This window comes from Lemur catta, chromosome 17, assembly GCF_020740605.2.
Source record: "Lemur catta isolate mLemCat1 chromosome 17, mLemCat1.pri, whole genome shotgun sequence".
Taxonomy (NCBI): Eukaryota; Metazoa; Chordata; class Mammalia; order Primates; family Lemuridae; genus Lemur; species Lemur catta.
The window spans coordinates 22,523,885-22,550,959 of NC_059144.1; the positions used below are offsets into that span (position 1 = coordinate 22,523,885).

Here is a 27,075-nt window from a genome sequence, read left to right on the forward strand (position 1 = left end):
CATGGTGGTGTGCACCTGTAGTCCCAGCTACTCGGGAGGCTGAGACAGGAGGATTACTTCAGCCCAGGGCAGCATGGACAACAGAGCAAGACTCTGTCTCAAAAAAAAAAAAAAAAACCTCGGTCTCTACAAAATATTAAAAATAGCTGGGCATGGTGGCACACATCTGTAGTCCCAGCTATTAATACTTGGGAGGCTGAGGCAGGAGGATCACTTGAGCCCAGGAGTTTGAAGTTACAGTGAGCTATGATGATGCCACTGCACTCTAGCCCAGATAACAGAGTGAGACCCTGAGGGAGGGAGGAAGGAAGGATAGAAGGAAGGAAGGATAAAATTCAGTGGTTTTTAGTATATTAATAGAGTTGTGCAACTATCACTATGACCAATTTTAGAACATTTTCATCACCGCTAAAATAAATCCCAATCCCATTCAGTCACTCTCCATTCCTCTCCCCACCCCAAACACTAGTCTGCTTTCTCTCTATATACAGTTGTCTATTCTGGATACTTCATATAAATGGAATCACATAGTACATAATGTGTGGCCTCTGGTGACTGGGTTCTTTCACTTAGCATAATGTTTTCAAGGTTCATCTATGTTGTATCATGGAGTTGGCTTTTTTTTTAAGAGTCAGGGTCTGGCTGTCACCCAGGCTGGAGTGCAGTGGCTCCACCATAGCTCAGTGCAGCCTCAAAGTCCTAGGCTCAAGTGATCCTCCCATCTCAGCCTCCCAAGTAGCTGGGACTATAAGCGACAACCATCACATCTGGCTAATTTTTGTTTTACATTTTTCTAGAGACAGAGTCTTGCTATATTGCCCAGGCTGGTCTTGAATTCCTGGGCTGGAGTAATCCTCACACTTCAGCCTCCAGAGCAGTGGGCTGACTTCTTTTTAACTTTCAAGTCTCAACTCAAATGTCACTTTTTCAGTGAGGCCTTCCCTAACTACTCTGTACAAAGTGACCTCCTTTGAATCACTCTCAGTTATATCACCCTATTTATTTCCATTATAGCACTGAAAACAAATGGTAATAATCTCATTTATTTTGTGTCTGCTCATCTATTGTCCGTCTCTGCCACTAGCATGCAAGTTCCTTGAGGACAGGGACTATGTTACATTGACTGTTGTGCCACACCTTTATGTACTTGTCATATGTTAGCACATACACAGGGCCTGGCACATAACTATTCATTGTTGAATGGGTAATGAATGCTCTTTTTTCTTCCCCACCCAGGACCACCCTCCATACCTGCTCCTTTAACTTCTGGACCTTCATGTCCTGCCTCAGCCGTTCCAGTTGTTGGCTGGCATCTGCCAGCTCCTTCTGGGTTTGCAGCAGCGTCTCCAGGAGGGACACTCTCTCCTTCTCTGTTTCCAGCTGCATCTGTGGAGGGGTAGGAAGGTCAAGGGCTTGTTGGCTCATGGTTATCAAGCTCATCCGTGAGGCCACAAGCATGTCTCACAAGCTGCTCTAGGGCTCTTCTAATAAATGAAGTGGAGGCTGAGGACAAAGAGAGGCCTGAACCCACGGATTCAGAACCAGGAAGTGCAAAGATTGTCAGGTTTGCAAGCTGACAGGATGTGGTAAATGTCAGCCCTCGCTCAGGAAGTACGACATACTGCCGGCCCCGCAGCTAACGGTGTGGATCACCCTGCTCACTAGCAGCGGTGGGTAGCTACATTCTCTTCTGGGAGCCCCTCTGCGGCACCACTCTTGGGAGTGGAAAAGGAAATGGTCAAAGGTAAGAGGATCGCAGATTTGGATGTGCAGCTCCAATCCTCCTACTTTCCCACCTGGCACAGGGCACTCTCGGCCTGCGTCCGTTCTTCTTCCCTCTGCGCCTGGATGGCCTCGGTTTCTGTCTGCTGCTCCCTCAGCCTTGTTTCCAGCTCCATTTTTTCCCTCTCTAGGCTCTCCAAAGCTTTAGCCAGCTCCTGCTGGTGCCAGGAGCGCTCTTTTTCCTGGCCACATGAAGGAAATGCTGTTAGAACTGAATGGGTCAGGAGAGGAGCAGAAAGAGCTAATCACAAACTGTGTGACCTTAGTACCTCCTCTCTGAGCCCGTTTCCTTACTGTCAAGTGAGGCTAATAATCTTTGTCTTATCTATCCTACCAAATTTTATGAGAATCAAGTGAGATTTATAAAAAATCAAATAATACATGTAAACATGCCTTCTAAAGTGCAATTGTCCCTCATGTATGCTACAAATACCTGTTATTTTATTTTATTATTTTTTTGAGACAGAGTCTCACTTTGTTGCCTGGGCTAGATTGAGTGCTGTGGCGTCAGCCTAGCTCACAGCAACCTCAAACTCCTGGGCTTAAGCGATCCTACTGTCTCAGCCTCCCGAGTAGCTGGGACTACAGGCATGTGCCACCATGCCCGGCTAATTTTTTCTATATATATTTTTAGTTGTCCAGATAATTTATTTCTATTTTTAGTAGAGACAGGGTCTCACTCAGGCTGGTCTCGAACTCCTGACCTCCAGTGATCCACCCGCCTTGGCCTCCCAGAGGGCTAGGATTACAGGCATGAGCCACCGCGCCTGGCCGAAATACCTGTTATTTTTAAAGCAACCACGTCATGGTTGATGATTGTAACAACGAACTGAGGCACTGACTCTGGCTCTGCCTCTTCTCCGTTGCTCAGGGTTGCAGAGTTGGCCCCCGAAAAATCAGGCCTAGCTCTGCAAAGATGTCTCCCTACATTATTCAAGAGCTTTAGAACAGGAGTCCTTGTTCTCCCAGAGGTCCACCAATGACCAAAGCCTTTCCCAACCTCCCCAACTAGTTCAGGACCCTCTAATAGGTTTTCAGGATGGTGGCAAAGGGCTCCTGAGTTGGGCAGCCTAGGTGACAATGTTTAAACTGCCACTACTAGTGTGACCTCAGCCAATTTCTAAACATCTCTGTGCCTCAGTTTCCTCATCTACAAAAATGAGGATAACAACAGTGTTGTCCTCCTGGGGTGCTTTGAGGATTGAGATAAGTCATGTAAATCACTCTGAATGTGCCTGACACACTGTAGGCAGTCAGTATACAATAGCTAGTTTCCTCATCATATTAGTCATTCCCTGTACCTTTCCTTTGAAATGCTCATAAGTTTGTAGTTACCTATTCATCGAATGGGAATGCCTCTTCAGCCCTTTCCAAGGTCTTTTTTTTTTTTTTTTTTGAGATAGAGTCTCTGTCTGTCACCCCAGCTAGAGTGCAGTGGTGTCATCATACCTCACAGCAACCTCAAACTCCCAGGCTCAAGCGATCCTCCTGCCTCGGCCTCCAGAGAGTAACTGGGAATAGAGGAATGGGCTGCTGTGCTCAGCTAATTTTTCTATTTTTAGTAGAGATGGGGTCTCGCTCTTGTTCAGGCTGGTCTTAAACTCCTGATCTCAAGCAATCCTCCTCCCTCAGCCTCCCAGAGTGCCAGGATTACAGAGTGAGCCACTGTGCCTGGGCAGTTCTTTTTCTTCATAGAACTTTCAGAGTCATTTACTCATTTCTATATTAACATATTTAATGTTTAATACCTCTCTTCCTCCCAAGACTTTAAACTCCATAAGGGGAACAATGTCTAGTTTGCTTTCTACCATATTCTTAATAGCCAGCATCATGCCACACAGTTAAGTACCCAATCAACATTGCTTGAATGAATGAGTGACTCACCACATCAGCTACTGGACTGCTAGCCTAAGAATGGCATTGTATAATGCTGCAGTTATAGGACAGTCATGAATGACAAATCTTACACTCTGGTTCAAAAAGCCAACTATAAAAATATGGGAAAGATTTTAACAGTAGTAAGTGTTTAAAAAAAATCTGATCTATTTGCTCCATATGAGTTAGAAGCGTGTTATGGTTATCAAAACAGCTAATTCTGTGATGTCCAGGAAGTAACAGTCCAGCATTGCTAGTTAGACCATGAACAGAATATTCTGCCCTGTTCAAAGTACCACCTTCACTCTGGGACATGAGTAAATTCTAATACGCCTAGAGGAAAGCAACCATGTTGGTGAGGTATTTAAAGCAAATCTAACGCTGACTTGTTTCAGGTAATAGACTTTGCTCAACATGAATTTTCTAATAACTAGATCTATCTAAAATAAATTGGCAGCTATTGATGGAATACAACAGAAGCTAAACAACCATTTGGAAGGGATATTACAGAAGTGGACATAGCATAAATAGTTAAAAATTTGGGCTCTTAATCCCTATTCTACCATTTATTAGTCATGTAACTCTGAGTGCTTTCTCTATGCATTTATTCACATTTATTATGTGAATAAAGCATTTAGCATGGTGCTTGGCATGGGGAAGTGCTTAGTAAATATCCAAGGATATCCAATATCATTACTATTAAAAGGGATATAGGGACTAGATGGAAGAATGGAGAATATAACTTCTAAGAGTTTTTCTAATTGCTAGGATTCCAGGAGAAGGCAGTCATTCTTTTTTTTTTTTTTGAGACAGAGTTTCACTCTGAAGGAGCAAATGCAGGTAAAATATTCTAAGGCCCTTGTGTCATTGAGGGAAAGGGTAAAAACACTGATTGATTCGAGATTGTATTAAGTATTTATTTTAAAATATTAAAGGTAACCACTAGAAGAATTTTTTAAAAATACAGTAGATATCATCTAAAGTTGTAGAGAGAAAAAAAGAGGTAAGAAAAATATACAACATAATTACCCAATTTAATCCTCTAAAAGAAGTTAAGAAAGGTGATTTCTCCTCCCCAAAAGATATAAAAAGGCAGGACAAAATAGCATAAGACCATAGAAATAAATACAAATACAACTAAAATCACAATAAGGCAAATGGACTAAGTTTTATAATAAAGCAAAAGAAACATGGTTCTGAATTGGGCAAGAATGCATCCAAGATATTCCTCTGCCCCATTTATATCCTGAGGCAAATTTAATACCCCTAAATCCCAGGGTCCACTCTTAATTCTCTGTACACACCGAAACAACACCAACAATAAAAGTTAACATAAACACAGAGCTCACTATATACCAGGAACTATTCTTAGTGTTTCCCATATATTAATTTATTTAATGGTTAGAAGCTGGATTTTGTACCTTGGTGACCAAATTTCACTCTCACAAGCAGCAATATCTGGACCACGGGGTGGAGGACTCACTGAAGTCCATGTCTGCCTCTCCCATCCCCCAGCCACATCCACCACCTACCCATTTTTCCTGGAGCTGGTTCACCTCTTCCTCGTGGGCCACCTTCTGTTGCTCCAGTGCAGTCCGTCCCTCTTGCTCAGCCCGGGCCAGCTGGCTGGCTGCTGTATCCCGTTCCTGTTCTGCACAGCTCCGTTCAGCGTCCAGTTCCAGCTTCAGGCACCTCACTTCCCCTAAGATGCCACGGACAGGATCAGGCCTCTGGGCCTCTGCCCCATTCCTTTTCCCTAATAATATTCTCCTCCTCGCCACCCCATGAGCAACTACCATCTCAGAGGCCCTGAGCCTAGCTGGAGAAGGACCTCTAATAGCCTCCCACTGCCGCCCTGGCTTTCAATATGCAGTATGCCCCGTCTCAGTTGGGTTCTCACCTTGGATTACTTCCTTAGCTTGAGTGACAGTTTGAATCTGGACCTCCAGCTGCCCCTTGATGACCTCTATCACAGAATTTTGTTGTTGGGTCTCAAACAGACTGTTCTCCAGTAGCTCCTTGGCTGAGCTGTGAGGTTCAGGAATCAGGAAAAGTTCTTACCCATCAAGCCCTTTACCCTTCCTCAAGAGGGGTTGTGTTCTAAGTACTGGCTACCTGGAGAAGTTAGGGGGCAATTATAAATTTATAACTCATTTAGAACCCACATACTTAGGGCAGCGAGCTTAGCTTGGCTACCCCTTGCCTTGCAAAGCTCTCTCAGTGCTTGGCTGATCTGGGTCTGGGCCCTACCTGAGCTCCAGTAGTTGTTCAGCAAGGTCCTGCCGGTCTCGCTCCACAGCCTGCAGCCGCACCTCTAGAGCTGCCCTCTCTCGTACCAGGGCCTCCTTCTCCTGGATTGCCCTGGCAAGCACTTCTTCCTGTCGCTTTGCCTCCTGATGCAGCTGCTCCAGCTGAGCTGTGGCTGCCTCCTGCTGGTGACGTGCCTAAGGGGAAGAAACTGGTGAGATACGGAACAGAGGCAGGATCCCCCTGGGGCTGCTACCACCAGGTTAGGGCCACTGGCTCTTTGGAGATTCCCAGCCCAGCTCTGTGAGCCCTGAGCATTGCCCACTCAATACCAAGTGGCATTTATCTATTTCCCTGATCAACCCATAGAGCCCCCAGCTCAGGAACAATGCTTTCTTATGAGCAAGATCCTGTGCTAAGGTTAGCAGAGGACCTTCCCCTAGGAGCTCTAGTTTTCAGAAGACACACCCATAATACCAGGAAGAAAAATAATCAGTATCCTGAGAAAGGGACTCTGAGAAGTGAGAGTATGTGTAATTATTAGGACAAGGAGAGATTTGGTAGAGGAAAAAGATGACCTTTGAGCCAGATCATTCATTGGTTTAGGAAAAAATTTACTGAGCTGCTGTTAGACACTGCTATTAATAAAAGATGGAGGAATAAAAACAAGTAAGACAGAACCTTGCCTTCAAGGAGCTTCTGGTCTAATGGTGGAGACATGTAAACAGATAATTGTAGTATGAAGGGCATGGCTGTTGAAATAAGCATGAGGTGCTAAACAGAGCATACAGGAGAAGCACCTAATTCAAACTAGGGCATATAAAGTAGCAGAGAATCAGTAAAGGATCCTATTGAAATTCTTTTACAAAATTGAATGAGGGCCAGGCATGATGAGTCAACGCCTATAATACTAGCACTCTGGGATGCCAGGGTGAGAGGATCCTTTGAGGTCAGGAGTTAGAAACCAGCCTGAGCAAGAGTGAGATCCCATTTCTACTAAAAATAGAAAAATCAGTCAGGCATGGTGGCGCACGCCCATAGTCCCAACTATCTAGGAGGCTGAGGCAGGAATGCTTGAGCCAGGAGTGTGAATTCGCAGTGAGCTATGATGACGCCACTGCACCCTACCCAGGGCGATAGAGTGAGACTCTGTCTTAAAAAAAAAAAAATTGGATGATATTCTGCAAACTAGTAACACTGGTTATTTCTAGGAAGCAAGATCTTTTCACTTTCTGAATCATTCCTATAGTGTTTTAATTTTGTATAATGAGCATGTATTACACCTTAACATGATGGTGTCAGTTTTGTCTTCTCACCTCGCTTAGTTTCTCTTGAATTTCTTCTTTTTCTTCTTGGATGCCCCTGAGATCTGCCCGCAGCTCAGCTCCAGTCTCCTCTGCTTTCTGCAGCTGAGCTTCCAGGTGAGTTTTCTTTTCCCACAGGGCTTCCCTGTTCCTCTCTGCCTCCACCAGGTCCACCTGCAAAGCGTTTCTCGCCTGCTCTGCTGCCTCCATTCTGCTGCACACAGACTGGTTCTCCTGCTCTAACTACTGGCCAAAAAGGGAAGGGAGTACAGGGAATCAAAGAGAAATGGTTATAGTTTAGGGATCAAGTGTGAGACTGAAATCCAAGTGAGACCTGAATCTATTCTCCAAAGATGAACACAGGAGTGCTTATAAGAAAGGATGAAAATCCATTCATATGATCTAGTGCCTATATTCCAGGTACTAGACAGGCTGGATGCTGGGGACAGAGATACAAAAGGCAAAATTCTGCTCTCAAAGAATTCAGAATAATGGAACACAGAGCATTTCCGGGGCTGAAGGGAAGAGGGGTGCCACGGAGGTTCCCTTACTAAAATTATAAATTAAATTTGTAACCTATAGAGAAGATTCTTTGGGACTTAGGCTCTTCAGCAGATCCTTTTCTCGTGATTGCTATTATCTCACCCAACAGGATTAAAAACCTAATCTTCCTTCCAGAGGACATGCACCCATTCCCAGCCCTGGTGATTTACCCTAATGACCAAAAGTAGTTCTACTGTAGGTGTGGGAGGGGAATATCTCTAATGGCTAAGCCCAATTCTTATGGTCTTTTCTCTCTTCTGCACTGTAAATGTTCCTTTTGCTCATTTCAGAACTACATTTGGGAGCTGATCTGTCTTGAGCTGATCCATTAAGGACTCTGCCCTGCCATGGGCGTCAGCTTCATCTGTCACTGGCCTGTGCTTAATCAGGGACCAGCCCTACCCTGGTGACCAGGGATATCTTTGCTCACCTGGAGAAGCTGCTGGTTCAGCCCAACTTTATCTAAGGCCAAAGCCTCATTTAAGGCACTGAGTTTGACAGCTGCTGCCCGAAGATCAGCTACCTCTGCCTTCAGGCTGTTCTCAGAACTCGACAGCTCTGCAATTGACTGTTCTGCCTAAAAACAAAGAGGGTCAAAGAGCTTTCCTGCAACAGTAAACAGTTCACATTCCCAACACCTGTTGCTTTTTTTGTATAGAGATCAGTTAACACTCCATCCTGTCTCTAACATTCTAAACAAGTTTTCCCTTCATTCATTCATTATTGAGGAGTAAGACAGGAGCTCACAGTATGAATGCACAGATGTAAGAACGTATAAACAACTATAATTGTAATGACACCATAGAAAATGTAAGCACAAAGTGCTCTGGGAACTCAAAGAGTCAAAAAAACTTGATAGAGGAATTGACAATTAAGTTGGGTATTGAGAAATGAGGAACAGTTTGCAGTTAAAGTGGGAGGAAAGAAGAAGTCCAGGCAAAGGGAAAAGTATATGCAAAGTATTAGGGTCATGAAAGAACATGGTGTAACTGAGAATGCAATTAATGCTATGTGGCAGGGGCAAAGGACACGAGGACTTAGGATGGGGTTTTGAAATGGAGAGGCTAGAAACACAGGTTGGGGCAGATGGCAAAGGGCTTTTGTTGTTGTTTTGTTTTGTTTTTGAGACAGAGTCTCGCTTTATCGCCCCAGCTAGAGTGCAGTGGTGGGATCACAGCTCACTACAACCACAAACTCCTGGGCTCAAGCAATCCTCCTGCCTCAGCCTCCCAAGTAGCTGGGACTACAGGCATGTGCCACCATGCCCAGCTAATTTTTTATTTTTTTTGTAGAGATGAGATCTCACTCTTGCTCAGGCTGGTCTCAAACTCCTGAGCTCAAGCGATCCTCCCACCTCAGCCTCTCAGAGTGCTAGGATCACAGGCGTGAGCCACCACACTTGGCCAACAAAGGGCTTTAAATGTGGCACCACAAAGCCAGAAAACCACTGAATAGTTTTAAGAGATTGACATAATATATGAAGTATAAAAATTTATACTTTAGAAAATTTTCTAATTCCAATATGGAGGGTATTTTGGGAGGGAGAAGACCCAGAAACAGACTAGTAACTGAGGAGAGAAATATGAGGGGTCACGGCTTGAAGGGTAAAGAACAAGGCAGGCTGCATGGCTCTTCCTGGGAACACACCATTTTAAGCCGCCCACCCAGCAAGTAAGGAGAGAAGGCCCACGCACCCTAGCCAGCGCTGCGGTCACTTCTGTTTGCTCTTGCCTCAGTAACTCCCCGTCTAGGCGACTTGACTCCAGGGCTTCCCGAAGAGTGATCAGTTCACTGAGTGATTCTGATTGCTTGGCTTCCAGGCCCACCAGCGTCTCCTGACTAAGACGGGAAGGAGAGGGGTCTAGAGGAAGTCTTAGGGACTGGCTATACCCCAAAAGGTAACAGGAATATAATTACCTTTGCTATGCAAAAGAATGAGGAAGCTTTCTAAAAACTGATAAGGAAAGATCTCTAAGGCATATCAAGTGAAAAAAGCAAGGTATAGAACAGTATATATGATGTACTAGCTTTTATATAAGAAGGGAAGAATATATGCTTATATTTACATGAAGTAGCACTGGAAAGATAAACAAGAAATCAATTACTATTGGCCAGGCACAGTGGTTCATGCCTATAATCCCAGCACTTTGGGAAGCCAAGGCAGGAGGAACTGCTTGAGGCCAGGAGTTTGAGACCAGCTTGGGCAATATAGCAAGATGCCATCTCTACAAAAAATTTTTAAAAAATTAGCTGACATGGTGGCATGTGCCTATAGTCCCAGCTACTTGGGAAGGATCACCTGAGCCCAGGAGCTCAAGGCTGTAGTGAGCTATGATCACGCCACGCACCCTAGTGTGGGTGACAGGGCAAGACCTTTTCTCTAAAAATTAATAAATAAATAAATAACGGTTACCTATATGTGGAAGGGAAATGGGATGAAGAAAAACACAAGTGGGAGTGAGACTTCTCTGTGTATATCTTTTTAAATAGTTTTGACTTTTGAATCATATAAATATATTATCAAGTCAGATAAATTAAATTTAAAAATATACAATTATCTCTGTGGATTGTCTGCCCTTCCCCTTGGTACAGAGATTATTCCTAGCACAAGTTATGACACACATGGCAGTCCTTCAAGTTTGTACTCTTCATGCCTATGAGGTATATGCCAGGTACTAGGGCACAGGAGAGGAGGGGAATACACCAAAGATGAATATGCCAAATAACTGCTTCCAGTTATTTATTTATTTTTCTGAGACAGAGTCTTGCTCTGTGATCCAGGCTAGAGTGCAGGGGCATCACCATAGCTCACAGCAACCTCAAACTCCTGGGCTCAAGTGAGCCTCCTGCCTTAGCCACCCGAGTAGCTGGGACTACAGGCACTACAGGCATGTGCCACCACACTTGGCTAACCTTTTAGTTTTTATAATGACAGGGTCTCAAACTCCTGGCCTCAAGCGATCCTCCTGCCTCGGCCTCCCAAAATGCTGGGATTACAGGTGTGAACCACTGCACCTGACACCTGCTTCCGGTTATTAAAGACCTACTATACAACAGGCTCTATGTTGGGATTTTCCAAAACACTGCTTAATCTTCCCAACAATCCTTCAAGGTAAGTGTTATAAACCGCATTTTACAAATAATCTGTCCAAGTGGCAGAGCCATAATTCAAACCAAGCTTTTGCCCAGCTCTAAAGTCTTTGCTGCTTCTGTGACATCATACAGAGGAATTTACTGATTAGGTAGGTCCATTTACTTTGGATTTGCCTTTCTTGAGCAGCTAATTTCCCACAACTTGCCAATGTAAGTCTTCCCCTTTAGCTACCCCTGAACATGCCATGAACCTTGCTGTCTCCTTTGCCAGTGTACTTCTTTAGCCCCTCTCACTCTCTACCAATCAAAACAGGTTAAGACCCAGCTCAAAGCCTACCCCTTCTTCCAAAAAGATTTGCCTTGTCCTCAATAATTAACTGTCACTCCTGTGCTCCCAGAGGACCTGGCCTCATGTCACAGTTGTTTACTTGTCTGTCTTCTCCATTAGACTGCAAGCTCCTTGAGATCAAGGCCTGTGTATTATTCATTTTTGTATCCCCTACAGTGCCTCATCCCTTATGGGCTGGGCTCAGCAAAGTCTTTCTTGATTTTTCTTGAACTTTCTGTATTTGTCTCACTGCAAAGGAAGGAGCAATAAGCTAATCTGAACCCACTGTATGGCAGGCTTCTGTGTACTCCACTTTCCAAGAGAGGGGAGGGTGTGGGGAGGGTGTGGAATTGAAGGAAGGCCAGACTCAGTGAGGAGACTGGCCACACTTACAGGCGCTCCCTTTCCCGGACAGCCAGGTGTAGCTCTTCCTGCTGCTCCTCCTTCTCCCCCTGAGCGGAGTCCCCCTGCAGCTGAAGCTCCATGTTTGCCCTTCGCAGGCGCCATGCCTCCTGCTCCAGCACCTCCAGTTGCTGCTGCAGCTCTTCCCTGGCCTTCTGCAGGAGCTCTCGCTCCCTAGAAGAAGGAGATCACAAGTGAGCAGAGATCATGGGACCTAAAATCCTTGCTAGAGGTAGACATCACAAGGTCAAAGGAGAGAGGTGCCTGTTTCCTTTCCCAACATCCCATCTTTCCTTTTGAGTGGGAAACCATTTTTTTATAATCACAAAGACCCAAAACACAAAAACTTGTTCGGTAGAAACGAGCAGAACACAAAACAGCCCTGGGTCTCAGAGCAAGCAGGATCAGCCAGCCAAAAACATGATGGGAGTGGGTAAATGGCTGGATGAGGACTGAGAGCAGGTGTGGAAGGGTGGATGGACAGCCCATCTGCTCACTTGCTGAGAGAGTCCACCTCTCCCTGGAGGTCCACAGTCTGCCCTGCCAGAGTGTCCCGCTCCCCAGTGAGCATCTGCAGCCGCTGTCTCAGGGCTTTGCCCTCTTCCTCCCACTGATCATGCTGCTGCTGCAAGAAGCTCACAGCCTCCTGGCAGCCTGAAAGCTGCTGCCTTAGGTCCTACGGAAGGAAAGCAACAGAAACCAGATGATGAGCAAGAAGGAAAGGGCAACAGAGAAATGTCAGAAGCCTGAGAGAGGGACTGGACAAGGAAGTTAGGAGTTGATGCAACAAGGATAAGCTGAAAATAGAGATGTGACCAGTTGAGAAGACAGAGGACCAGAGGTTACTGGGCTTCTGTGGCTCTAGAGTCTCACGGTTCATCATCTCCAAATGTACGGTGGCATGGGAGGGGGGCGCTGATAAGTGTACTCAGGACCCTCAGAGTTGGGGAACATGTACCTATACTTTCCTAGGGCTCTGGTTCCCAATCTTTGCATAATGCTATGCAAAAACTACATGCAAAGTGAAGCATGCCACTGGCACGAAGGATGTGCTGGTTACCCACAAGTACAGTTGGGCAGACACAGAGATTCTGACAGGCACTTTGGGATATTGACAAAATATCTCATGATTGGTCAACAAAGAGAATGGGGCAGTCCAGGCTAGGGAGGTACCTGGAGCACAAATAAGTTTAGGCACCCACCCCTTATGGCTACAGAGGAATGCTGGGGGTTCTTACCTGCACAGCCTGGCGTCTATGAGTCAGCACTGAACGCACCAGAGTAACAGCCTTGTCCGGGGCCTGGGAATTAAACTGGGAGAAGCCACTAGAGTCCAATTCCAAAGAGCTTTCATGACCAGAGCCTTGGGCCATATTGTCCCCTTCTTCCACCATGACCTGAAACCCAACACAGTGGGATCACCACCCTACTGACCAAGGCCTAGAGTCCATACAGAGGACTTGCACTACAGCCTGGACAAATCTGATGCTTTCCTTCTCAGGTCCTCTCCCCAGGGGGCAGAAGGGGCATATCAGAGAGCAAAAAAGGCTGGTTCCTCCAATTCCCCGCCTTTGGTCACCCAATTCTAGAAGCAGCAATAAGGATAGAGCATTCTCTGAGGTGACAATAAATGAGGAAACGAAGGACAAAGAGGCTATTGAGGTAGCCAAGACCAGAATCCAGACTCTGGCCTGAGAACTGCAGCTGACAACAGGAAAGAGGGCCTGGCCCACCAGACAGTGCTCAAACATGAATCCCTTAGGGTTCCAGTATTCAAATACACTCAGAAAACTCATCCCCATAAAACCCTAAGCCCAAACACCTCAGAGACTGGAAATCTAGGCATGACTGAGAAGACACGCAGCCTGGGGAGAGGAGTGAGGCATGAACAGGAGGCTTTCCAGTACCTGGGTTATATCCTTGATCACCTGTTGTAAAGACAACTTCTCCTCTTGGGCATTTCTACTAACAGATGCCTCATGTTCCATTAATTCTGTGTGATTTGTCTCCTGAACAGGGAACACAACAGAGCCTCAGAGCAAACTCTCAAAAGAGAACTTAAAATTCCAAACCCACAAAAAGGCTCATTCTGTCTATTCTGTCAGCCCCACTTTTTCCCTAACCACATATGAATGCTAATTGTTGTCCAAGGAGTCTAAAGACTATGAGATGTGGTGATTAAAAGTTTAGATTAAGTGATTACAAGTTCCAAATTAGATGCCTAGATTAGAATTCTTGATCTATCACTTATTAGCTTGGTAACTTTAGGCAACTGCTTCTTCAAACTTCCTTCTCTTTAAAATAGAAATAATTAACAGCAACTACTTCACAAGTTTGTTTTGAGGCATAAATGAAAAAAAATGCATGTATTAATAAAATACTCAATAGTGCCTGACACGAGGCAAATGCTCAATAAATGTGAGCTGTTCTCGGATGGGGGATGGCTGCTGTCTCTGCACAGTAGATTGATGCTTGAGACCTAAGGCTAAACCAGAGAAACCTCTAGCCCCAAAGCTAGAAATAATCTTGAAGACTCAAGATCTCCTTTCTTCCTTCCTATCATGTTTGTGTTAGTGAAAGCCTGAAGACATAGACCTACAGCTATGTTTTAATACAAAATTTGAATCAATATTTATAAATTGAGAAATTTTAAATAAAAATATTAATTTTCTGGCTTCTCTCAAAAAGTTAACATATAGGCCACACCCAGCCCCCATTCGTACAGGCCAACAATTTACTGAAGTTGAACAGTGGATGCCTCCTCTAGATGACATTTATTCCTCAGGGTCCCACAATCCCTACCACTCCTCATGGTTGCCTCCATACTGAGCTCAACTGTCCCCTGCAGTACTGAAAACTAAATATGACAGCACTAGAAAACCAGAATTCTTACAACTGAACCTGCTTTGCTCATTTACATTATCTGAACCCTGTGGATATTGGAATTGGCAAATTCCTAATATTAAATAAAAAGGAATCAAGAAGGCACAAACAAGTCTGGCTCCCAGTAGATCGCAGCTTGGATGAGAATATTAGGGCTCTGCATATGGATAGGGGGTCAGGAGCTGCCTAAAATCAGGGACTGAAAATATGTAGGGATGAAAGGAAACATGGAATCAAGCTAGAGATTCTAAGATCCAACCTTCGAGAATCCCTGGCAGATGTTAAGCCAGTGACCAAAACCTCACTCCTTCACAAGACAAGACTGCTCAACTACTAAACAGCTCTAGCTGGGAGACAAACCCTACCACCCTGTAACTTCTAGCCATTGACATTGGTTTTGCCCTAGAAAACATTAAATAAGTCAAGTCTCTTTTTCCTATCATCAGTCCTTCAGATATGCAAAGGCAGCAACCATGTCTTCATGGGCCTTCAAAGGGCCTCAAGCCTTTTCTTCTCCAGGCTAAACTTTGCCATACTCTTCAGTTGTTTCCCATATGACTAGGTTTTCAATCTCTCCACAATCCACTTCCTGGTGACTCACTAATTTGCCAGTGTGTTTCTTAATGTATGTGCCACCTCTCTCTGATAAGGACATGCTGCATACATGTGCCATTGTAGTTTCCCTAGGAATACAGTAGGAATAGTAGACAATTAATAATATTTATTCAATGAATGAATGAGTTAATCTTCAGATTCAGCCAAAATGCATTTTTACCTTTAGATTATTTCATCAAGGAACATTTAACTGGTATCCTGCACTATCTGTCCATAAAGGATAAGAAACCCACAAGCCTACTCTCAACTCCTTTCCAGAACAAAGGATCATGTACCAGGATCTCCACTGTCTCTCTCAGAGCCTTTACCATCTTTTCATAATCTTCATTTTGCTTCTGAGACTGGGTCAGCAGAGCAGAGAGCTCGGTCACCCTAAAGAGAAGAGCATAGCACTGTCACCTGGGCAGCCCACGCATATGGACAGAGCAACTATGCAGCACACCCCACCAACACAGACACTCCCACTGCAGCCTCCCCAGAATCCCTTGGGCACCCCCAGCCCCTCTGTACTCCCTAAGTACCACATGATGCTATAGCCTTGAACTAGGGAGGATCAAAAAGCCACTCAGACACATGCAGGGATTTACCACATCTCAGGGCTGGAACACGTGTTTGGGGGCCCAAGAGCTGAAGGAAAGCCCTGGCCCAGGCCCTTCCAGGCCTCGCTTGATCTTGAAGTCAAGCACCCTGAAGCCAATAAGAACATCAGAATTGCCACATGGGATAGTCCCAAGGTCCCTCCAGCCCAAGATTCTGACTCTGATAGTTAAAAAGGAGGGGCAATTTGGAGAAGATTATGGTCAACCTTCTTGATATTAATCTCAAAGTCCAATGAAATCACCAAACATCTCTATCACTTTAACACTGTATCTTGGAGCTTTGTGCTTGGTATTCTATGGGTGGATAAATAAATATTTCTTGAATGAATATCATCAAAGAGTTTACATGTTTTTTTTGAAAGTCTTAATAATTTTATTCTCTATTATCTCTAAGAGCCTTAACTCATTGTATAGTCATTCATTTAATTATTGTATCATTCAACAAACATTTATTGAGTGTCTACCACATAGCAGGTGAAATACAAAACACTAGAGACACAAAATTTACTAAGACATCGTCTCTTTGTGTTTCTCAGTGCCCCTATAAGCAAAAACAAAACAAAATAGTCCTATAATTTATGTACACCACCAATAGGTGAAGACACAACCCTAGTCATGAGGCATAAACTGAACTTTGCCATGAGATTTAATGGGGCTTATGTTCCTGCCCCTCTTATCATCATATTTTAAAAACCTATTTCTCTATAATACCAAAATTAAAACATTCTAGCCAGAAAACAAGTAAATAAAGGAATCTAAATAATCAATGAGATCAATGCTGTAACAAGCAGGTAAAAAGACCACAGGGGCACAATGATTTAGTAGGCTACTGAGGTCAGAGAAGGCTTCACAGACAAGGTGACATTTCAACTATGCCTTGAAGGATAAGGCAAAGAGAAAAGGGAAGGAGGCATTCTAGGCTAAGGTCAGCATGTACAAAGGCAGGGAAGCATGGAAGAGCTTAGCTGCTGTGGGAATGACAAGTAGTATAGTGTTGATAGAGGATGGAGTCATAGCCAGCTCTATAAATCAACAAGAGAGAAACTGAGATGCAAGATAGTCTGAAGGCAATCAGCAACAAGCCCCAACTGTGGCATCAGGTTTCAAACTAGACTCCCTCTGGTATATCTCTTTTCCTTCCCGTAGTAGAAATACTCTTGGCATCTCCCTTGCTCATTCCTAACTCTCTAAGGGAACCAACTTTCCCCCAGTGAACCCTTCCTGGGACCCCAAGCCATCTTACCGGTCCTGAAGTTCAGCCTTCTCCAGATCCCCTTGACTCTTCAGCTGTATTAACTCTTGGCTCTTCTCATGGGCTTCCTTCTCCAACTCCTGGGTCTTGGCTAGTAGCAGCAGCAGCTGGGCTGGCTCCCTCCCATCCACTTTCCCAGAGCCATTGGATTCCCAAGACTGTGCTCCCACAGTCAAGCGCAGACAACAGGTCAACAGGGACCCTGAAAGCCTCACGTGCTCAGCCTTTAGCTCTGTCAGATCTCTGAGTACAAGCAAGGAAAAGAGCAGATTCCAATAGGGACTGGGGAAGGCAGCATGGAGATCAAGCCCAATGAAGCCTGAGGAGCAGATCTGGGAAAAATCTTCTGACTCCAACAATACCAACTCTCCCACCCCCTCACCCCCACCTCCAATCACCCCTTCTACAGCAGTCCACTGTCATGAGTCCAGAATCGGTAGGGGCAAACTTCCCTTCTTATCCCCACACTGACCTGTCAGTAGCTGACTTCATTTCCAGGAAGTGACGTCGGAAGGTGACCACCTCCCGCCACAGACCAAGAAGGCGACCATGCTCCCCTTTCAGGTAGCCCTTGAAGAACTGTGTGTTCGGAAACCCAGGTCATACCAAAGTACAGAGGACTATCTTTTGACAACACAACAGTCTTGGATTCCTCCTGACTACTGGGGGGAAGGAAGGAGGGACTTACAGGCGATAGTTTATGAATGTCTATTCAGGTTATACCAAAGAGTTTAATAAAGTTGGCGGTGAGAGTCAAGAGGTCAAAGGGCCTAGGACGGTACATGGCCTTTCTCTGGGCTAGATTAGAAAAGGATACACAGTAGCTACCTAACAAATAGGAGGTATTACCACATACTTATTAGGAGGAATAAACGATAAAATATATAATATATAAATCACCTTGCACAGAGCAAAGGCTCAAGAAACATTTGTTTCCTTTAGTTGTGATCTGAAAATTTCCCAGGACCCAAAACTACTGTTTTTTTTTTTTTGAGACAAAGTCTCATTCCATTGCCCTGAGTAGAGTGATATGGCGTCAGCCTAGCTCACAGCAACCTCAAACTCCTGGGCTCAAGTGATCCTCCTGCCTCAGCCTCCTGAGTAGTTGGGACTACAGGTGTAACACCATGACACTCAGCAAATTTTTCTATTTTTAGTAGAGACAGGATCTCGCCCTTGCTCAGGCTGGCCTTGAACTCCTGAGCTCAAGCAATCCTCTCACCTTGGCTTCCCAGAGTGCTAGGATTACAGGTGTGAGCTATCACGCCGGGCCCCAAACCGGTCTTTCTTCCCCATTCAATTTCAGTATGTATTCTATCTCCTTAGCATCTAGATATGCAGACCTCCAGACACAGGAGTCAGTAAGCTTTCAGATCCAGCTAAAACCTAAGCTAGTCACTTATGCAGGAACAGAGTTGCTTTGAGTGTCATGCCACCTGCCAGCAAACCTAGACTAGGCAGGAAATGGCAGAACTAAGCTGAAGGCCTGAGCAGGGCAAAGCTGACAGTGTGGGCAGGTAAGGATGGTCAGAGACTTTAACAGCGATTGCTTAGTTTCCATCCAAGTCCTAAAGTTAACCCCTTCTAGTACTGAACAGGGCAGTGTCCAGACTGCACAGCCCTCCTCTCACAGTTCCAGCCCCCTGTTTTTCCTACCTCCTGCTCCATCCGCCACTGGCTCTCCTTCCTCATTAGTTCATCCCGGGCCCGACTCCAGTCCACTGTCAATTTTTCCACATCTTCCCGAAGGGCTTTATTCACCACATCAGCTTTTTCCATGTGCAGTTGAAGCTGGGTGTTCACCTCTGCTAGACTCTCACACCTGCACTGGGGAGGGGTAAAAGCAAGTGCAAAATAAAGGTCTGGTCCAACCCTTGGGCCTCTTGGGAATAAGATGGCAATCACAAGAATTTTCCATTGCTGGGAATTAGAGGGCTAAGGCTGAAGTCCATGGCTCTAATCCATGTTAGCCCTCAGGACCAAGGTTTCCCATCAGCATTCTCCATCCACTGGCCAATCACCCCGGTCAGAGACTTTGGGGTCCATCACCTCTGTTGTTCCTCCTCTAATCGGATGAGCAGATGTTCCAGGTTTGGCTCCTCCACACTTTCCCACCTCTGAGGGATCAGTCCCTGTGCCAGACAGAGAAAAACCTTATTTACCTCCAAAGAGGACATCATTCACACCAATTCCCTGATGCTCCCTTCTACAGCACCCATGTTCTTTTTATTCTTTCTCCCTTTTGTTAGTAATATTTCTTTTCTCAATCACTGCATCCTGAAAGCAAATCCATTGAATCCCTTGCTCCAAAAATGAATCAATGACTTCTTCTGAAAGATGGCCTTTGGTGGTTAAAAGAATCTTCAACTTAAGAAGCATAAAATAAGGCCAGGCCTGGTGGTTCATTCCTGTAATGCCAGCACTTTGGGAGGTTGAGGTGGGAGGCTTGCTTTAAAAAAAAAAAAAAGCCAGGCCGGGCGCGGTGGCTCACGCCTGTAATCCTAACCCTCTGGGAAGCCGAGGCGGGTGGATTGCTTGAGGTCAGGAGTTCAAGACCAGCCTGAGCGAGACCCTGTCTCTACTAAAAATAGAAAGAAATTATCTGGCCAACTAAAATATATATATAGAAAAAATTAGTCAGGCATGGTGGCACATGCCTGTAGTCCCAGCTACTCGGGAGGCTGAGGCAGTAGGATCGCTTAAGCCCAGGAGTTTGAGGTTGCTGTGAGCTAGGCTGACGCCACGGCACTCACTCTAGCCCAGGCAACACAGCGAGACTCTGTCTCAAAAAAAAAAAAAAAAAGCCTCGGGAAGTTAATTAACTTCTTACAGCTATAGTGTCTTCAGCTACAAAATGAAGGTGATGTCATTCTCCTCAGAAAATTGCTTTGCAGATTAAATGACACAATTACGATGCTCCTTAACTCACGATGGGGTTACGTCCTGATAAACCCATTGTAAGTTGAACATTTCATATATCAAAAGCATATTTTCAACTTATCATACTTTCAATTTAATGATGGGTTTATCCAGACATCCTCATTGTAACCCAAGGAGTGTACTGAGAGTTTCTGCACCATCACAAAGTCGAGATATCGTAAGTTGAAGCATCATAAGTTGGGGACCACCTGTATTTGACAATGACTAATAGTGCCTGGCCTACATAGAAGGTGCTCAATAAGTTTTGGTTCTTTCCTTCCTCTCAGAGAACTTTTCTTAGGGGAATGTAGAACAAAAGTAAATGGTTTTTTCAAAGCCAGTTCTACCCAGAGGGTAGCACAAATATAACCTTCCACCACAAAGGGCTAAAACAGATAAACACTGACACTTGCTGGAGGAAAAATGCACCTCTTCCCTCTAATTCCATATTCCTTCCAATCTAATTAAGTCTCCTGAAGCTACATTTCCCGGTCCTTAGAACTAAGGGATGGAATCTGACAGGCTAGCTAGGTCTAATGAAGATATCAGTGTGATAAAGTCTTAGGGGCTGAAGAAAGAAGGACTTCTACCAAACACTCCCTTTTTTACACCTTGGCCTCCTTCGGTTGGCAAATGAAACCTAATAAGTATATTCACTGAGGGTTCAGGGGGAGCATAGAACTCAGCTTCACTCACTCCAGTGGCTTCCAGCCGCTTCTCCAGCTCTTGGCACCAGCTCCGGTACTGCAACACCTGAGGCAAACAGAGCAGGCCCTGGGCAATGGACACAGCTGGCACAAATAGCCCAAACCAAAGGCCCAGAGGACCTCAGGCAAACCTGCTGTGAACAGGGAAACTGGGTGGTGATAGTGAGGTAAAGGCCATAACATCTTATAGCTTCTAACTGGGCATTTAAATAATACTTTCTGTATGTCTCGTGTATGGGAGAGGCAAGATTATGGACTTTGGACCTAGAAAATTTAGGGTCAGGTCTTAGCTCTAGATTAGGTGAGCAAACCTGGGCAACTAATTTAACCCTCATGAACATCGTCTTTAAAATAAATACATAACTCATGGAGTACTTGTGAGCATTAAAGGAGAAGCTGTGCATGAAAGCTAGGAGGTCTGGGACCTGTCTGACCAAGCTAGGTGGGCCATTCCTCTGACATGGCTCTGCCTCCCACAACCCTTACCCACTCGGCACCCAGCTCTAGGGGTGGTTCTCTTTTCCCCTCCCAAAAGGGCAGCTGCCTCACCTTGGTCTGCAGCTTCCTCACGAGGGTTGCTTGCCTCTGTTGGGCTTCCTGGGAGTTCTTCAGCTTCCGCCAGGAGGCTGCCTGATTCTCTGCCATCTCCTGCTGCAGTGCCAGCACTTGCTCCTCTAGTACCAGCTGCAGCGACTGGGGCTTCATGTTGTTCAACACAGGGTTTCCTGTCTCCATGGGATTGCCAGATAATAAGTCCACAGGTCCCTATGCCTCCAGAGGCTGTTTGTTCCCAGCAGGGCCTCTAACCATTGCTATGCCACTTCAACCTCCTCTTGAGCTAAGGGACCAAAGCACATAGTGAAATTAAAAGGACTGTCTACGTGACTCAAATTTATTCAGCAAATATTTATTAAGTCTGACAAAGCTGGGCTAGACAAAGTAAATAGGTTCCTTTACTACAAGACTCCTCAAAACCTTTAAAATAAGATGGACCTTGATCTCTAAGAGGGGACTATGATGGCTATCATTTCCCAAATTTAACTGACCGTGAGACAAGTTCACAAGACTAGTATTTCCTGGCGTGCCTTCTGGAACTCTACACCAAACCAAGAGCTCCTGCTTTATCATTGCATCCCTAGTGCCTGGCACAGTGAACCATAAACATTTGTTGAATGAATCATTGAAGGTGTTCTGAATCTAGCAGGGGAAATAGACACAATTACAACACAGTGTGGTGTGTGCAATAATAGAGACATCACAGGATAGTAAAGGAAAACAAAGGGCACTTAACTCGGCTGGGGGGCTATGAACTATGTGAATCATCATCATCATCACCATCACCATAGTTTATATTTGGTGAGTGCTCCTATAGGTCAGTCACTTTGTCAAGTTCTTTATGCGCTTTATGTTATTTATTCTCACAAGAATCTTGAAACCTTCCAATGCCTTCCCTCTACACTTCACCATAGGTACTATTATAACTCTTTATATACAGATGAGGAAACTGTGGCTTAGAAAGGCTAAGTAACTTGTACCAGGTCACACAGTTGGCATTTGGTTGATGAAGGATTTGAACACAAGTAGTCTGACTTTCTGACAAAGAAAAGATGTAGCAGGTATTTCAGGCAAGGGATCCAAAATAGAAGGAAGAAGGAACCAGTTGCAGCAGGATGGCAAACTTTCCTCGCCCACCAGGAGCTGGGCCAAAATGGGGCAACGGGCCACCTGCAGGCAGGGGAGGCCAGTCTAACAGTAACCTTCAGAGATACCCAGAGAGAGAGAAGCATAGTGGTAAAGAAGAGTCCTGGGTACTAGTCCACGCTCTCTGCCTCTAATGGGCTCTGTGACATCAGGCATGCTACTTCCCTTTCAGTTTCCTTGTTCAAAAATGAGCTACATGAACTCTGAGTTTCTTAGGCCTCTAAAACACACAAGTATTCTATATTCTGGGCAGAGGGGAGAGTTCTCTCATTTTATTAACCCTAAGACTCCCATCAGCAGAGTTAAGGAATCTATATTTCCAACTACCTATCAAGAAAATAATACATACAGCAAATGCAAATCTAACATTTGCACATACAGTGGGCACTGCAAGGGCCCCAAATCCTTTTAATGCACGAAACTGGTGATTTTCCTACATCCTGGCCCAAATGCCACTTCCTATCACATCCTCCCAAATGAACCCAGGAAGAGTTCATCACTTTTATAGCTACACACACACACACAGAATATATATTCTACTGTCTATATTGCATTTTATTATCATTATCTGTCTATTTTCTCTACTAATCCATGAGTGTCTCAAATGCAAGAGTTGTCTAATTCATTTTAATCAGCAGTAGGTGCTCAATAATGCATAACGAAGAAGTATGTGGGCCTCACTCCTGGAAGATCTAAACCCTAGGCCAGAGATTACAAATCAGTGGCCTGCTGGCTCTTTTCAACCACTGTGTGGCCCATACAATGGTTTTTAAGAATTCAAATTGAATGCCAACATTTACCACTGGGAGAACGCACACAGAAGTCCACATTTCTGGCTCCTTTGGAAAACCAGAACATCTAGTGACCCTTAACCCATATTCCCACAAGGCAAGGACCAGCTGCAGTTGAATAGTGCCTGCCCCCTTTAGCTAGGGCATGTACTCTCCAGTTCACCACAGCCTTCCCCACCCACTGCCTAGTCTCTCTCTCACACTGATAGCAGATTTCAGTTGTCATTTATCATTGCGATAGTGTTACTGTTTTTCTTAAATAGAGTTATAGAGGAAAACTCAGCTTACAAATTTATATTACCTCCTGGGTAACTGAAGACACTTGAGTTTGCAGAGCCTGTGCTAGGCAGTAAGAAAAGTGTACTAAGTAGGACGAACAGAGTGATACCAATACACCAGGCTGCCTCTTCCTAGCCTATGAACCGGAGTAATACAGCCTTCCCTCATACTCTAAACATCTTCCTTTTCTGCCCTTCCTTTTCACCCAGGGTATGTAACCAACTCACCATGGCTCTGTAAAATGTTGGCTCTGCTGACTTCTATGAAGCTCAATCCCTTTCTGCTGGTTAGAGGCATAGACCTTCCAGGAAACTGCTATTTTACCCCAGGATTTCTGCCAACACTCCACCAACAATAAGAATAGACCCGAGCTGCTTCAAGGGAACTAAGGAGCCTTTTCTCTCCTAATACTGTGAGGGTTGAGCCACGCTTCTGCACACAGCGCGAGTTTCAGAGGCCCCAAAGGCCCCCTCATCCTCCTTTGAATCCCTATTCCAATATATTAGGTTGAACCTTATGAAATTGCTAATATTCGCCCATTATTTTTTACCTACAAAAAGGTAATTTCATGTAGTTCAACCTAATATATCTGTAAGCAGTCCTGCCACAGTTCCAAGAATTCTCATTAAATCTTCTTTTAGGATAAGGCCACCAGTAACATCACACAATCTTATCATACAGATAGGTAAAGTGAGGCTTGCAGAGATGAAGTAATTTCATTTCATTCATCTTTTGTTTAAACGTCCCACTTATCTCAAAAAAATGACTTAAAATTATAGCAAATATACCATACTAGGCTAGGTGTTGTGGCTCATGCCTGTAATCCCAGCATTTTAGGAAGCCAAGGCAGAAGGATCACTTGAGGCCAGGAGTTTGAGACCAGCCTGGGCAACATAGCAAGACCCTGTCTCTACAAAAAATAATAAACATTAGGGCATGGTGGCACACACCTGTAGTCCCAGCTACTGAGGAGGCTGAGACAGGGGGATCATTTGAGCTCAGGAGTTTGAGGCTGCAGTGAGCTACGACTGTGCCACCACACTCTAGGATGGGAGACAGAGTGAGACCCTGTCTCAAAAAAAAAAAAAAAAAAAAAAAATATATATATATATATATAGACACAGACCATATTGACGTAATATGTTACTAATAGGGGAAACTGGGTTCAAGTTATAAAGGAACTCTCTGAACTACACAATTTTTTTTGTAAATCTAAAATTGTTCAAAAAATAGTTCATTTAAAAAAATGCTTTGAAGTGTTTTAAAACCAAACAAATCCTCATAAAACTAAAATTCATTAAAACAAAAATAAAAAGGAGACAGAGAAAAATTACATCATGAATCTTTCTGAAATTGAGATTTAGTTCTGAGCTTCCTCAAGACAAAGTTCGGCACCCTTTTATTAACACACTGCCAGATCAGCCAGGGAATAAACTAGCAGAGCTCCAAAGGTATAATAGGTTTCAATGTCCCTCAGAAAAGGAAAAGGTCAGTAGCTGGCAAATGGTAACAAACTAGATTGCACTCAAATGAGATGATGAGTGTCAATCTACCTTGTAAACCATAAACCACTGAACAGATGTTATTTTTACTGCAGGAAAAGAGAAAAGATTCACTTCTTTTTTTTTTTTTTAAGATAGAGTCTCACTCTTTTGCCCTGGCGTCAGCCTAGCTCACAGCAATCTCAAACTCCTGGGCTCAAGCAATCCTGCTGCCTCAGCCTCCCAAGTAGCTGGGACTACAGGCATGCGCCACCATGCCCAGCTAATTTTCTCTATATATTTTTAGTTGTCCAGATAATTTGTTTCTATTTTTTAGTAGAGACGGGGGGTCTCACTCTTGCTCAGGCTGGTCTCGAACTCCTGACCTCGAGAGATCTTCCTGCCTCGGCCTTCCAGAACTCCTTATATAAATCTCATGTGGGGCCCCTCCCCCTGTTCTCCTCCCAGCCTCTCTCAGTCTCCTTTGCTGGCTCCTCCTCATCTCCTCAGCAGGGCTGAGGAGGAGGCCCCAGGGCTCTGGCTTCAGACCTCTTCTCCACCTAACAGCTCTCAATGTTACATCTCCAGCCCACGACCCCCTCTTGGTTTTGTTATATACCCACTCCACAGTGCTATCCTAAATCCAAACATCTATTGTATTTAACTTCTCCACATAGATGTCTTACAGGCTTCTCAAAGTTAACTTGTACAAAAGTGAACTTCTGCTCCTCTGATCTTCCCCATTTCAGTAAATGGCAATCTCATCCTTCCGGACGCTTAAGCCAAAATCCATATGGTCATACTTACTCCATTCTCCCAAAATCTATAACCAATCCATCAGCAAATCCTGTTGACTTGACTGCTCACTATCACCATCCTCAGCTAAGCCTGCCTCTCTTATGGTATGGTAGTTTTAAAATATGCCCACAATAAGGACATGAACAGAAATTTTTCAAAAGAAGACAGAAGAATGGCCAACAAACATATGAAAAAATGCTCAACATCTCTAATCATCAGGGAAATGCAAATCAAAACCACAATGAAATATCACTTAACTCCAGTGAGAATGGCCTTTATCAAAGAGTCCCATAACAACAAATGTTGGCGTATATGTGGAGAGACAGGAACATTCATACACTGCTGGTGGGACTGCAAACTAGTGCAACCTCTATGGAAACCAATATGGAGATACCTTAAACAGACACAGGTAGACCTACCATTCGATCCAGCAATCCCATTATTGGGCATCTACCCAAAAGAACAAAAGACATTCTATAACAAAGATATCTGCACCCGAATGTTTATAGCAGCACAATTCACAATTGCGAAGATGTGGAAACAACCCAAGTGCCCATTAATACATGAGTGGATTAATAAAATGTGGCATATGTATACTATGGAGTATACTCAGCTATAAGAAACAATGGTGACATAGCACCTCTTATATTTTCCTGGAAAGACTTGGAACCTGTTCTACTAAGTGAAGTATCCCAAGAATGGAAAAATAAGCACCACATGTACTCACCATCAAATTGGTTTCACTGATCATCACCTAAGAGCACATTTAGGAATAACATTGATCGGGTGTCGGGCAGATGTGGGTGGGGGAGGGGATGGGTGTATACATACATAATGAGTGCGATGCGCGCACTGTCTAGGGGATGGACACATTTGAAACTCTGACTCAGGGGTGGGGGGCAAGGGCAATATACATAACCTAAACTATTGTACCCCCACAATATGCTGAAATAAGAATAAAAATAAATGAATAATTAAAAAAATAAAAAAACATAAAAAAAAAGATATGCCCACAAATTCTTTAATACTCCTGTCAAGAGGTGGAGCCTAATTCTCTCCCTTTGAATGTAGGCTGGAATAAAGTTAAATAAAAGGGAAATGACACCAGAGACAAGGTCATAAAAAGTACTAAGGCTCTTTGCTTAGTCTCACTCAGTCTCTCAGTCTTTCTCTCTCTCTGATTGATTTCTCTGTGGGAAGCCACCCACCATGTTCTGAAGACTGAGGACCTGCAGGCAACCCTGGGAAGAGGCCCAGAGGTAAGGAACTGGGGCCTCCTATCAACAGCTCTGTGAATGAGACATCTTGGAAGCAGATCCTCCAGCCCCAGTTAAAGCCTTCAGATGATGGCAACCCCAGCCGCCAGCTTGACTACAGCCTCAAGAGAGATCCTAAGCCAGAAACATCCCACTAATCCAGTCCCGGATTTGTGATCTACAACAAATACATGAGATAATAAAATATTGTTGTTTTAAA

At 44.4% G+C, this 27,075-nt stretch overlaps 1 protein-coding gene and 1 long non-coding RNA gene across 10 annotated transcripts in view; one reads left to right on the top strand and one right to left on the bottom strand.

The window, feature by feature from the left end:
• Positions 1-27,075, bottom strand: part of CEP250 (centrosomal protein 250) — a 51,960-nt gene that overhangs the window by 22,705 nt on the left and 2,180 nt on the right. For 6 of the 9 annotated variants that reach the window (XM_045528721.1, XM_045528726.1, XM_045528725.1 and 3 more), the window contains exons 2-20: positions 21,099-21,387; positions 20,539-20,595; positions 18,973-19,055; positions 18,580-18,745; positions 17,396-17,502; positions 16,915-17,166; positions 15,348-15,444; positions 13,482-13,583; positions 12,813-12,971; positions 12,072-12,250; positions 11,566-11,748; positions 9,446-9,590; positions 8,182-8,328; positions 7,221-7,451; positions 5,908-6,101; positions 5,558-5,685; positions 5,190-5,359; positions 1,797-1,964; positions 1,252-1,386 (exon numbers count right to left, since the gene is read on the bottom strand). In XM_045528721.1, the coding sequence (XP_045384677.1) occupies positions 1,252-1,386; positions 1,797-1,964; positions 5,190-5,359; positions 5,558-5,685; positions 5,908-6,101; positions 7,221-7,451; positions 8,182-8,328; positions 9,446-9,590; positions 11,566-11,748; positions 12,072-12,250; positions 12,813-12,971; positions 13,482-13,583; positions 15,348-15,444; positions 16,915-17,166; positions 17,396-17,502; positions 18,580-18,745; positions 18,973-19,055; positions 20,539-20,595; positions 21,099-21,284 (2,889 nt within the window). In that variant the 5' untranslated portion in view covers positions 21,285-21,387. Of the gene's footprint in view, positions 1-1,251; positions 1,387-1,796; positions 1,965-5,189; positions 5,360-5,557; positions 5,686-5,907; positions 6,102-7,220; positions 7,452-8,181; positions 8,329-9,445; positions 9,591-11,565; positions 11,850-12,071; positions 12,251-12,812; positions 12,972-13,481; positions 13,584-15,347; positions 15,445-16,914; positions 17,167-17,395; positions 17,503-18,579; positions 18,751-18,972; positions 19,056-20,538; positions 20,596-21,098; positions 21,388-21,595; positions 21,620-27,075 lie in introns of those variants that run through there. The other 3 variants (XM_045528724.1, XM_045528728.1, XM_045528729.1) reach the window with 3 other exon arrangements.
• Positions 1,628-27,075, top strand: LOC123622398. The gene is made up of 3 exons (XR_006729490.1): positions 1,628-1,744; positions 10,687-10,863; positions 26,800-27,075. It is a non-coding gene; the product is annotated as an uncharacterized LOC123622398 (long non-coding RNA).